The sequence below is a fragment of the Lichenostomus cassidix genome, chromosome 6, assembly GCF_008360975.1.
Source record: "Lichenostomus cassidix isolate B80296 chromosome 6, HeHo_3.0, whole genome shotgun sequence".
NCBI classification, from domain to species: Eukaryota; Metazoa; Chordata; class Aves; order Passeriformes; family Meliphagidae; genus Lichenostomus; species Lichenostomus cassidix.
Window position 1 is genome coordinate 12,997,384 of NC_139487.1, and position 13,975 is coordinate 13,011,358.

Below are 13,975 nucleotides of genomic sequence, written 5' to 3' on the forward strand. Positions count from 1 at the left end.
CACGTCCTGAAGCTGAACGTTCAGACTTAAACGACTTGCTGCTTAGTTCAAGCTGGCCTCAAAACATAGATACTAGTAGGGTGTTTAACAAAGCAGGTAAACGTGCAGCAGAACCTGTGAGCAGGAGTTTGCTGACACCAGCAGCAGAGAGCATCACACCATGCACAGGCAGGTCCCTGCAGCCCTCGCTCAGGGGCTCTCAAGCCTTGCTCATGGTTTCCTTAGTGCCAGCCCCAGGGACATGTAAGAGGAAAAGGGATGCTGACTAGTGGATGGGACCTGCAGACTGAACCAAGGACAAAGCATCACTGTGCAGCACCACAACCTCCCTCTGCACAGGCAGGAAGAGCCCAAGGGCAGGTGACAGCCCTCCTGCGGCCCATGTGCCACCAAATGGTGACAGGGCCACCCCCATGACCACCCCACTCTCCCTCCTGTGAATGACAAACACCGCACACTCCAGACAGGCGGGGCTCTGCTATTTATTGAGCTCTAGGTTTGTATGTACATCCATTTACAGTGCTTGGTTCAGTGACAGTGTGACAAGAGGACATGTGTCAGAATCCTCCCCAGCTCAGACTTGGATGAGGGCTGGGCTCAGGAGCTGATCTCCCTCACAGCCTTCTTGGGCTTCTATGATCATCCCAGCAAGGGAGCATCCTCAGGGAGACAAGAGTTCTGATAGCTGAGCCCAGAGTGAGAAGCTGAAAATTCCAGAGGTTGCCGAGTCAGAAGCAGACTCATCCCAAACTCTCTCACGTACGTGTCTAGGCTCAGCCTAAATGGGATCGGAGAACAGGAGGCATGGGGACAGCTGGATGACTCAATGTTCTGACAGTCACAATGCTGGGGCTGCACCTCAACTCCCCTTGAGAAGGAACTCCCCCCTCAGAGGTGAGATCCCCCTTGTCCCCTCCCACACAAGCACCATGTGCTGCAAACTGTTCCTCATTTTCCACCAGAGAATCTGCCCCCTCTGCATGCCCTGGCCTGTTCTCAAGCAGTGATTTTATGGAGCCTGCTTGCTCTCCTAAGCACTGTCCCTCTGACACATGCACATTTCCATACACTTGCATGGCAGAAAGCAAATAAGTGTCTGGCTTAGCTGTTAAAAGCCAGACAATTCCCTGCTGAGGAATAGTATCTTCTGCTGAGAGAAGCCAGTGCTCCCAAGGAAAACATAGGGACTTCATCTGGTGCTGTGCCCAGTGGGTGGCCAAGGACACAGCTTTCAGTTTCCCATGCTCATAGCAGGTAAGATGAAACATTAACACAATTAACGCATATTAGCATGAAAAAACCTTGCCTAAAAATGGTAGTAAATGAGCATGACATCCACATTACTCACACTAACCTACAAGGCTAAGAGCAGGACTAGGCACTTTAACAAAAAAAAACAAACCTGTTTTCTAGGCGGGGAAAAAAACCATGGATCTGGGATGTAAATAACTTCTCTGCTTCAGTCCACCAAGTCAGGCCAGATCCTAACATCATAACATCACTGCTAGGAGCTGAAAATGCATAAGCATTTTCAGGGAACAGGTGTGGAGCAGGTGTTTATGCTGCATATTCCTGAGCTGGGAGCCTGACACAGCACTCTGAACAGACTCTGCCAGATCTGGGCACTTCTGAAATACTGGCTCTGGAGCAGAAAGGTCTGCCTGTGCCCCACAGCATCATCCCAGAGCTCTTCCTTAGGAAGCTCTCAGCAGACCACGGCTGTAAGTTGCTCGGTGAAGACAGGAGGGCAAGCGAGAAAGTGAAGTCACTGCTTCTCCAGATGCATTTTAACTGTGTGCTACACACAAGGGAAAAACTGGAGACTTCTTCATTCATGAAGGTCACCAGGCACCTGCAAACATGTGCAAGGCAGACGTTCCTGTGAGGAAGAGGAGGATTGTCGCAAAGCAGTCTCTGATGGGCCATAAGTTGAGTGGAGAGAAGGAGTCAGCCTGTTCTCTGCCCCATGAAAGCTAAATATCTAAAAATGTCCCTCTACCTTAGAAACAACAGATGAGCTGGGGCTGCTGGAAGCAATAGTGACCCCAAGCAGAGCTGGTCTCCAGTAACAAAGTGCTCTGTTTGATGACCCATAGTCTTGCATATTGGCTCACACTGGACTCCATAAGCCAACAGCCTTGGAGGCAGACTTTCTCCTTCTCCAGTAATCTGATGGCTTAGTTGAAAGGACACCTTCTGGCATCAGGAGTCAGTAGTGAGCAAGGCCTGATCCTTGGGGAAACTCTTGTATAATCCAGAGCCATTCCCAATGGGACAGCAGTGGATTTGACTTACATTACAAGAGGACATGTTGACCCAGGCTGATGGAAGAGAACAGCCCTCACCTGGGATCAGAGAGCTTTCCCCATAGAGCAGGTGAGCAATTGCTACCTAGAACAGTTTCACACAGCTGCGCTGGTTTTATTATTTCAGGTGTGAGCTCTCCCCAGCTCTGCTACAAAGGTTTCCAGTGCATCTTCCCTGAGGCTGTGGAGGGAATCTCCCATTGCTACATCACAGGAACAGCTGCCCACTCCCATGGCACCTTAAAAAATTGCTTCCTCAACATGCCAACCACCTCTCCTCAGCCCAAGTTCTGTTGAAACACATTCTTTTGGGATCAAACACACAGCAGCAAGGCGTTCCCCTAAAAGAAACACAGTCCCTTCTGCAGGCAGGAGGCAAGGGGTGACCGGCTGCAGAGCTGGACTGTCCCTGCCCACACAGGCTCGTCCATCTCTGCTCAGCCGGCGCAGCGGCAGCGTCCTCCTTCAAGAGATTGTAGAGAATTCCTTCAGCAGCAGTTCCTGGCTCAGCGTGTTGAAAGCAAGGTTCTTCCTCACATTGATGCTGATGGACCGAACCTGACAGAAACAAAATGAGATGTTTTAGCCACAGGACTCTTCCCGGCTCCTCATGAGCCTGGTAGTTTTGACACTGCTGACCTCCATGCTCAGCATGAAGCTGTTTTGCATTTACAGCTCCACAGAAATTGCTGCACCAAGCTCTCAATAAGACTCCAGCCTAGCAAGGAAATGTTGAGGTTCAGCCATTTCTTGGAAAAACAGGAATCTCTGTAGTGACATGCCAGCAAGGAGAGTAAATTCCCAAGGAGACAGGGATGGGAGAAGATGCTCTATGTGGATACATGAGCTATGATGTGTTTACTGTTCTGGGGCAAAGAGAGGAAGTGAGCACTCCCAGGTTGCAGCTTGAAGATCATATTCTATCAGTGCCCATTGATAAAATCCAGCCAGCATTTCCTGGATGAATGCATTGTCATGGCCTCTGTCCTGCTCCAGAACCCACAGAGCCAAAGATACAGACTGAAGGAAAGGACAGAGGCCATGCCACTGTGCTGTAAACACAAAATATCACCCTGGGTTCAGAGCCAGCTGAGTGTACTGCGAGTGCTGTACACGTGCAGCTGGCTCACTGACTGTCTCTGAAGAAGAGACACCTTTATCCCTCAATGACATCCAGACTTCTGGTCACCCACAGAGCATGAAGAAGAGCTGGGCAGCCCTGTTGACAGCAGCTTCCCTCCCCACCTTGTGCCTGCAGACTCGTTGGCCAAACACGCAGGCCCCAGACTGGGCTCAATCTCAGCTGCACTTGGCAACGAGAAAACAAAGTCAAACATCATCTGTGTCAGCGACTGTGCAGCAGTGACAGAAAGCAAAACTGACACAAGCTCATCCAAACAACGGGATTACAGTTCCCAGAGACTCGGAGCCTGTGATAATAAGGTTGTTGCTGACCTGGTTAGTGTTTTGTGCTTTATAAAAGCACTGGGGGAAGAATTACAGAGATGCATAATAAGGAATCCAACACTGGGGGCTGGAAGAGCACACAAATAAATATGCATACTGCCAAGGGTCCCACTTGCTGCCCTGGTGAGAAGAAAACAGGGAAAAGGCAGAAGGCCACCCAAAAGGCAGAATGTGCAAGAGAGGGAAGGAAACCAAAACTTGGAAAAAAACTAAGGGGAAAGCTGTGAAATGAACCTCAGTGAGCCCTGCTGCATAGACCCTTACAAACTGAGCATGCCAGCAAAGATATCACTCCTTAAAGACAAAGTACTTAAGTTTTATGTCATCTGCAGAAACCACAAACTCTTCTTCACCATGATGCTTGGCAGAGACCCCAAGTATCTTTATTCCCTTTGAGCATCCCCGCACCTTTCTTCTTTAGGTGTCTTTTGACTTACTCCATCCTCAAACAGCTTGGCACCATGCCTTGCAAGATCACCACAGGTTGTACCCTGTGTTAAACACCACTGCAAGTGGTCTCCAGAACACTGGTTGGCACTGGGCTGTCTTGCTGCCAGGAGACAGGAGTCCCACTGACAGGATTTGGTCCCAGGCCTACCAAGTGCTCCCATGCCAGTGTTCCAGTCAGTTCTTACAAGAAGGAAAGAACGTGGGTAATGAGCTGTAGGGAAGCCTCTGCCCTGGGGAATGTGACTGCCTGAAGAAAAGGGGCAGATGCTACAAGTAGCGTAAGCGTAAGAATAAGTATCCTTATTCTGACTAGAAGCATTTCTGTGGGTTCCAGCAACAGAAAGAACAAGGAGGAATGAGCTCCTGGCCTCAGGAACTGCTGCCAGAGGCCAGGCATCAGCAGTAGAAGATTCCCAGCTTGTATACACACCAAGGTCTCCAAGAAGGAGTCTCTGCAAGCCCAGAAAGGGAGGCTGGAATGGCACAATGAGAGCACAGGGCTTAGCAGAAATTGTAGCTATAGGGTAGAGCACAAGAAATTAATTAGCCTGATTAGTTTGCAAAGAGAAGGAGGAATAGAGCAAACACACTCCATTATGTAAAATGAGGTCAGAAAGAGAACAGTGAGTAATATTTATCTGGCTCCCCAGGGATGGAGCAAGAAATACTCAGCCTAATTTAAGACAAAGAAGATTTACACAGGAAAAGATGGAAATACTTTTAAAACCTATGGCCTGTGAAGCTGTGGAGTAACTCACCTAAGGCTACTGTGAAGCTAGTTTCATTTAAAGACAGCTTCAGGTTTCAGGAGGTGCTTTAGATACAAACTTTGGTCAAGAGCAGTCTAGATGGATGCAGACCTGCCTTAACACAAGCTGGGGAGAAGAGTGGGCATGATAACACACAAGAGTGACATTTATACAAATCTCTGCCCAGCATTTCTTCTGCTGTGAGAAATCAGGCAGCCTGAGCCAACCTGCTTAAAAGGTAAGAATATTAGTGTTAAATCAAGTCATCTCCAGCACCACGGCTCAGCATAAGGAGTCAGAGCTCATCTCCCTTTTGGAGTTGGAAGACCAGACAGTGACAGGGAGATGTCAGTCTGCAACAGGGATAAACTTCAGAAGCTTCCTGTAGTCGACTTAAGCTGCTCCATGAGGATACACCCCAGGACTCCTCCTAGCTCATGGTGCAGTGGGCAGTCCAGGCCTGGCTGCCAGCCTGGAATTTACCATATCCCTCCAGACTGGCTTACACAAAGGCCCCAAAACCACAGAAATTAAGGTCAGAGCTTTAACATTCATTCTGCGAGGAAGCACAAGCAGAGCACATGTCCCCTCTTGCTTCTGTATGGATTGTCCTGAAGCATTAGGGCCAGAAGAGCTTTTAAATTGTTTTCTTACTATTAGCCCACGAAGTTTGAAGAAATGGGAAATGCATGAAATGCTGACATCATCTGGAGAAGGATGAGAGAATGAAAGAATGGATGATGCAATGGCATTAACCATGGGGGGAAAACACGATTCAGTTCTAGTTTTGTGTCATTAGAGCTGGAAGTGTGCAAGGTTATACTGACACTCCTACTTCACAGCAGGTCTCATCAATTAAACCTTTCTAATCAACAAGCAGCCCTTAAATTATTTGCACAATGGGAAGAAGGTTTACACTGACTACTACACTTAATTAAAAGTCAAATTAAAATAATTTCCCCTGTAGAAATCAATCCCTAATCAGACTATGTTGAGACTGATGAAACCTATCCAACTGCAAAGACAGAGAATGTTTTGGAAAGATGCTGAAATCTCTTTCCACACAGTCCTCCAGCTGCAATGTGAGGCACCAAAAGCTAACATCCAAATCATTCATTCTATCAAAGCAGCACAGACCTCAAATGACACCCCTGAGGCTTCAAAGGAAAAGAAATAAAAAGTATTAGAAAACTTCCTAACTTCCTTCCTTTAGCCCCTCAAAGGCAGCACAACATGCAAAAAAACCCAGTTGATAAAACAATCTGCACATCACCTTCTGCCACAACGTGGCTGCAGTATCGCAGCCTTTGAAAACCTCTTTGTAAAGGGAATGGGAGAAGAAAGCAGATTTTTCTTTGGGATTAGCAAGAAAGAGCAGCACTGAGGCAAAGCAAGAGAAGTGCAGCAGTGCATTAGCAAAGCAGGTCAAAAGAGTGAGAACAAGATTTCTAAGCATAAAGGAGCCCACAGAATGGCTTGGGGAAGCTTCTGCTCACCTACTTAATGGGAGCAAAGAGAGATAAAAAGATAGCTAAAAAGGAAAACGTCTCCTGTGTGTCATTCCCCACCCAAGACGGGTTTGCTTTGATGCACTCACAGATAGTGATAAGAAAACCTGGTAGAATTTGGAAATAATTATTTGCGAACAGATCCTGTCCAGGAAGACCTGATAGGACTGATGTGAATTTGAAAACCCGTAGTTCACCACCAGCCCTCCTCCTTTGGTACAGCCCACAAAGAGAACTGCAGCAACTTCCCTTTGCCCCCTCCATGAAATCCTGCAAACCTCAGAGGTCAAACACAAAGCACTGGGTAGGGGGTTATTATCCAACATCAGACCAGCAAGAGAAGCTGAAGTAAAGACTCAGAAGCTTCACAAAAAGAAAGCAAGTACCTGGTTTGAAGAGGCTATGGGGAGGATAGGGCAGATTAGGGCCTTTTTGATGAGTTGTTTGAACAATTAATAAAGTCATCAGTTACTGTGCACCTAGAGAAAAACAGAGTGAGGAGGCCAGGAGGCCAACTGGATTTGCTGAAGACAAATCACGACGTATCAGGTTCATTTCCCGCTGTGTTGAGGGAACGGCTTAATGGAATGCAGGGGATTTTCTGTAGCTGTGAGTAAAGAACATTTAATAGGGTCCCAATTCTCAGGGCATCTAGAGACGTGGATTAAACAGATTCACAACTGGGTCAAATCAGCACATTTATACAGTAATTATTCAGGCTTTCATATGCTCTTGAGGAGAGGGTCCCAGGGGTACCTGGATGGACAATTTTCAGAAGGGAGTTGACGGGCTGGTTATGATAAACAGATTCTTAAATGATACAAAATTGGGATTTGGAAAAAAAAAAAGGAAATTGGTCGAGGAAGAAAATAATTTTAACTGAAGTGTTTTGTTTTGTGGCTGTGATGATCATAGGACTGAGAATGTCATTTTAATCAATTGGCATGATCAGCCTGAGCTTCTGCCAGGCCAAGTGGAAAGTGGGACATGCTGGAAGCAGAGCAGTCATGTGGCCAAGAGGCTGGGGAAGGAGATGCTGGCTGAGGGTGGGAGCCCTTGGGACAGAACAGATGACAACAGAAACAGGAATGTGTTTTATTTCCAGTGCACAGTAATAGAAGAAGCCTGTGTCACTGGAAGGCTATGGCCAAATTTCTTTGCATGTATTCCAGGAAAGCTGTATCAAACAGCAGGCCAGAGAGACAAAAACAGGCACAAAAGAACACAGAAAAATAGCAAAGAAGCAATTGCAAATGGGTTTTCAATTGCATTTACTACCCAGTGTCAGGGCTCGAATGACCCCCAAAAAGAGCTAAAAGCATTCTGTAAAAGGTAACAAAAGCAATTTGGGTGCCTGTTCTGGAGCAGAGCAGACAAGAGGGATGCACAACATGCCCAAACTCATGGAGACTCGTGACAGAGTGGGCAGGCATCAATTACTCATCAATCAGCAGGAACAGAGCTGGGAGAAAGAATCAGTTCTCAGACTGATGGAGAAGGCTGCCAAAGTTAGAGATCCCTCCCTCTGTTGAAGGTGTAATGATTCAAGAATGAGGCTTCCCTCAGAGACTAGCCACTACAAAAACCCTGCCTCCATCTCATGCGGCTGTTGGACAAGAAAAATTCCATCAGGGCTCTCTGGAGCAAGGTAAGCAAGCTGGATTGCTGAAGAATTATAACTACCAACCTGAATTATTTAGACTAATTTTTGTCTTCGCTCTATAATTTTTCTGGGGCTTCCTACCATAAGTCTTCTCTTGCAGATGGAGACATTTCTAGGGAATGCCTTCAGTTGCTTTGCTTGGGAACCCTATTTTGTGAGCAATGGAGGAAAGAAATGAGCAGGAACGTGCTTCACCAGCATCACATCCTCTGCTCAGTCCCAAACTTTATGGTCCCCTTAACAACACCCAAAAAGCAAAGCTGCTCTGTGTGATAAACCCCAGGTGGGAGCAGTCAGCTCAGTCAGCTTCTCCCCATACAAATTTACCACTACAAAGCACAGCAAATCCCCATGGCAAAAGGGATAGAGACTGTCTGACCAGCGCTGGCCTAAGCAGCCTGGAGGTTCCTCTTCAGCCACACAGGGAGCTCCAGGGAGCTCTCAGATCTGTTAAGATCTGCAATGTCTGTCCAGATCTTGCCCTGTCTTTGGAGGCAGTCCAAGGGCTGCTCAGCTATTCCCCAAATGCCACTGCCCAGGCCACAGGTAAAGGCTCTGGAAGAGGGCTCTTGATTGTGCAGAGTCAAAGCAGCTTACCAGCTCTTTGAAGAAGGCAGCCTCCTTATGCTGCTCTGAGTAGCGCTCGTACTGGTCCAGTCCATCCTGCAGCTTCAGGGTCAGCGTGTCGTAGTTGGACCGTACTACTTCCAAAACCTGCCAGAGACAGCCAAACACAGCACAGGAATCAGTATCCATGGATGCCTCAGCACAGGAGGAGCAAGGCTGAGATAGATCACAGCTCTGGCACCTGTTTTCACAACATGGATGGCTTTAACAGCCAATATTTGGCTCATGACTAACAACACGGAGGTAGGCACTAAAGTCCTCCTAATGCCAGCAAGGAACAGTCCTGAAATTTACTGAATTTCTCCATTCATGAGAATGGTAGATGTAACCTACATCCATGACAGCAGCAGCTTTCTGTCATCAAAAGTAGACATATTAATAAATCAAACAGCTAATTACCATGTGTACACCCAGATACAACACAGTAGGCACTGTACAAACACTGTTTGCCCAACCCCACTGTCCTTCCAAGGTTAGTTTTGCCAGCATACTTCCCACCTGGCTTGTGAATCACCATTCACAGCCTGCTAAATCACCAGCTTCTACAGCTGCTCAGGTCAGCTTCCATACAGAGCACTGCACGTCTTTCCTGATAGGAACAAGCTTCTGACAGGCACTAAGAGAAGACCAGCCTTGGTATGGACTCTGCTTTTAGAAACAGATTAAGACATTAATCCAGGTCTTCCTGCCCAGGAGATACTTTACTATCAGCCTTCACTGCAACCAAAGCACTTCAGCTTTTATTACTGCCCTACTCTGCTCCCACATTGGGCTATACTTGCAAATTCATAGTTACACATCTCCGTCCTATTGAACTACTCATTTTCTTAACTAGGGAACAACAAGAGGGACTCCCACAATGATTTTTAGCTTTAAAGCATTGTGTGGACTAACATATTCCTCAAAGCATTTGTGAGATGGTTAGTGACAATAATCTTCCTACAAGGAGCCATAGAGCTCAGCACTCCTGGGCAAACATATGCCTGAAACACAAGAACTCTCTTCTTAGGCTAATGCCATTTGCTCTGAGAGCTTAACAGTATCAACATCTGAGGTTTGCACTACAGTAGCCCCTGCTTATGACAAACCTCAGCCAGGAGGACAGCAAAGGAACTCTGCTCCAAGGCATCACAACTCAGAAAAGATCCTAAGAAGGGCATTGCAGAGGATTTAAGACAACAATGACCAAAACAACAAGGAGCCCTTGCACTTTTCCTCTTGCACTTCCAACAATGTAAATACTCTCAACCACCCCTTCAGGCAGCTGGCAGCTCATGCCCTTTACAGGACTGAATCTTGTCCTTACACCCTTTATCCCAAGAAATCTGACTTGCATAGGGCTCCTTCAAAAGCTTGTTTCCCCCAAATTCAGCATGTGGCAGTGGTGCACAGAGACACCCCAGGGCCTCAGGTGGCAGAGCCACAGGGAATCATCCAAATGAGGACAGAGGCAAAAAAGGGGTTCCAAAAGTGGTTCCCAGGTAAGATGAGCATGCAGCAGTCTCTGCAGCTCAGCAGTCCTCCAGCATTGCAGAGGCAACCAAAGGATAGGAATAAGCATTTTGACTTGAAGGTGTCAGAGGCCTTTTCCAACTGCATTGATTCTGACTCTGCCAAGTCATTTAAGAACAGCCTGCCAGGGTCCAGCTGTTGCAAAGGCTCACAGCCTCCTCTCCAGGACTCATTTCCTAATGCTGTTTTGTTTGTCAGCTCCACTGGCAGAGAGAAAGAAAGAAACCCCTACGATGACAGCCATCTCCAAATTCAGCCTGTCCTTGTTTTTGTGTGCAGAAGCTGCAAGAAGTATTGCAGAGTCAAGAGCAGTGATGAAAGAAAGCCACCTGGGCACAGGAATAACTATCCACTAGGGAGGGACTGTAATAGCATAATGCACCTTCTTCTGAGCACAAAAGCTCTGGCAGCTTGCTCCTGTCAATTGGAGGAAGCCAAATTGGCCAAAATTAATAACCTGCAGGGGAAGAACCTGGTTTGAAAAGTGAAGAGTTGAACAGGCTTCTCCAGCAGTAACTCAAGAACAAAGACATTTTATTTAGGGCTACCCCACCCCCCAGGAACCTTCCCTAGGGCTCCTCTTCACTCTCCTTGTATTCCCACACATACAGGCATGCACAGTGCCACACAGGTGTGATCAGTCAATGGATGCACATGTTTCTACAGGAAGAATCAGGATTCCTCCTTGCTAGCTCTGAGTAGAGATCTCTTCAGATATTCAAGAGAGGCACCCTCAGACCGTGGTGAAGAGTACTAAACTCTGAGGACATCAGTGAGCTTGGTAACCAGAGCTTTAAATCTGCTCTCTGGCAACACTGAAAGGCAGCTAAAAACTCAGTTTGATACTTTAGGATGAGGACAGGGAAGGAAAAAGAGGCCCCAAAGTCTCTACTCTGTTATTTATCATAATCTCTGCAGTGAACTTGAGATCAGCTTATCCCTTTAGCTACGTGTTTCATTGGCTTCCACTCCTTATCTCCTTTAATTATTAAGTAGAACTTAAAAAGAAAGGGTAAGTTTAAAATAAACAGCTTCTCCCCACTGCCTGATAATTTCCCTTTCTTGCTGCTGCTGAGAAAAAATGCTACGTGGGATCTGAGATGAACCCACTCACAGATCATTTCAACTTCATACCTTGTAATGGATAGAAACTATTACTGAGATTAGGACCTGCCATCCCCAAGACAATTTCATCTGCTCTTTAAGATGCAGCTGCTAGACAGAGGACAGGTCAAAGAGCAGCAGGAGGTATTAAGAATATCTAACATGAAGTTTTAAAAGGCATCAACTTCCTACACAGATGACAAAAAACTCACATCCTCTGTGTAACAGAATTGTGTGTTAGCATCCTTTGCCCTTCTTACACGTTGCTTTGACTTTTGCTCAGGGAAACTACTGCAAAAAAACAGCCTTTTTCCTTAAACACATGAGATCTTTATCTGCACCTTTTGGTCAGATACAAAGGAGCGAGAGCAATTTAATTTTGAGATTAAAGCATTTCTCCTTCAAGGTCTTGTTCAACACATTCTTCTTAGAATTCTCTTGTCTAGAAAATATGAATTCCAAGATGGTCAAGTATGAATAACTTAGAGGAAGGGACTTTCAGCTGGATTCTTCTGAACAGATTTTAAATAATCATTTAGATATCTACAATCTCATGAGAAGACAGAAAAACACCAGTTTTAGAGTCAGGTAAGGATAGAGGAAATTGGACTGCAGGCAATCTCCAAGGAGCTTGATGTGATATCTCTTGGATTGTAAGGATAAACATGCAGGGGAAGTTTGGTTTGTTTTTTTTTAATGGTTTACCAGATCTTTACAGTGGGAAAAAAAACCCTAATGGAGTCAAAATCTAAAATTCTATTTGTAGGTTACCTTAGGGGGATCAGTGTCTTAAAAAAGCAGCATGATGGAAGTGAGCAACTCAGACACGGTCAATACAAGAAGTGCAATGGCTGCTGAATTCCCTTCCTGCAGTTACCTGTACCAGCCCCAGAGGCTACATTCACTCATTTATTCCACTGCAACAAACCAGGACTCAGTGGAGCTGCACCACTGTAATTTAAAAATAATTTGCCATCAAATTAACCCCCTGCCCCACCACTCACTCACTGACTGCTTTCCAGACGTTCCAGAGAAATTCTAGCAATTCAGGTCCCTGCATGTGTGTCCCCAAACCAACTTTTCAGGAGCTGTTCTGAACAGCAAGTGCTTTCTGTGGCATTCAGATTTCAGCTTCCTCCTGCAGTACAACTGCCCATGCCCCACAGAATTCTCCTTTGCCAGCAACACCAACAACTTGTGAGTAGAGGTATCCCCTCAGGAACATGGCAGGAGGGTTGGCTTCCAAAGGAGGGACTGATGTGAGGCTCAGCTCTCTGCAGCATCCCACCCATGCCATGCCAGGTCACTGCACCCAGAGGAATCAGATTATTTCACAGAGTTTGTGGTTCCTTACTTTGCTCCATCCACCAGCTCACTGCAAACTGGATGGACAATCTTGGTTGGCTGAGTCAATGGCCTCCAGTGGGCACAAGCTCTGAAACCATTTCCCCCAGAGCCAACTGTCCCTGCCCTGAAATTGTCAGCATTCAAAACAGACCATCATTCTGCTGTACCAGTCACTACACAACGACTTCTTCCTGACTGTACCAGAGCCGTTCCCCCGACTGATCCTCAACAAGAGCCAACGTACTGCACTCCCACAGGGGAGACCAGACCTCCTGGAAGAGCCTGTCCTGGGGAAACAGGGATTATACACAGCAGTCTCCTATCCCCATGGTGCCCAGGAGAACACAGCCACTGTTAGCAGCAAAGCCACAGGGGAAGCTGCACCAGCAATAAAACCTAATGGGCAACACGCAACACTAGGGCTCATCTATCTGGCAGACATCATTTGCTTCATTGCTTAGTAACTTTTTAACCTGCAGAATCTTTCATCATCTGCAACTGCAGTCTCTGCCTTACTAGAACATAAAATTAGAGAGCACCAGCAATTCACAGCACCCAGCAAAGGACCCAGCAGTGGCTAGATTCCAGGAAGCATGCACAGGTAATGACAGAAAAATAAAAGGAAAAACAGAAGCAAGAACAAATCAAGGTCTCCACACTGTCTTTTTAATCAGCACAGAAAAGCACAAAAATGCAATCAGTCAGCATCACCAGTACCTCACTAAAGCCTCTCTGTGCCCATAAGATAGTCATTAACTACCATGACACAGGAGCAGCTGGAATAGCACTGATTGAATGCTCTCACATCAAGCAAAAGGCAAAAATCCACCCCAACAATGCCCAGGTTAAAATGCACTTGCCCCCTCTGCAGCTCACACACTTGGGATGGGGGAGGCTCTCCAGGTCAGGACTAGCAAGCCCTCACAGGGTGGAAAAGCCATGGGCTCTGTCCCATCTGTCCCATGCCAGAGGATGGAGCAACCATTCTATGGGGCATGTAATGCCAGCCTCTCATCAGCGTTACTGCACAATATGGCACAGGGACCGAGGGCAGCCAAACATGCCTTCTGTCCTCCCTGCAGAGGTGGTGGAGTGCCTGTCACTGCCTGTGAACCACACACAGAGAGAATTCTGGCAGTCCCACTCCCAAACCTGGGCAAAGCCCAAAGCACCACAAGCAAACTCAGCAGTCTGTCCCCTCAGCTCAGAGGGTGGAGGCTGTAGGCATTAGGATTTTCCTAT

The 13,975-nt window shown here is 46.8% G+C and overlaps 1 protein-coding gene across 3 annotated transcripts in view; it reads right to left on the bottom strand.

The window, feature by feature from the left end:
• Positions 1 to 466: 466 nt before the first annotated feature.
• ARMH3 (armadillo like helical domain containing 3) overlaps positions 467 to 13,975 on the bottom strand; it is a 120,868-nt gene continuing 107,359 nt past the window's right edge. For all 3 annotated transcript variants that reach the window (XM_085065024.1, XM_085065028.1, XM_085065025.1), the window contains exons 25-26: positions 8,741 to 8,857; positions 467 to 2,864 (exon numbers count right to left, since the gene is read on the bottom strand). In XM_085065024.1, the coding sequence (XP_084921150.1) occupies positions 2,772 to 2,864; positions 8,741 to 8,857 (210 nt within the window). In that variant the 3' untranslated portion in view covers positions 467 to 2,771. The remainder of the gene's footprint in view (positions 2,865 to 8,740; positions 8,858 to 13,975) is intronic.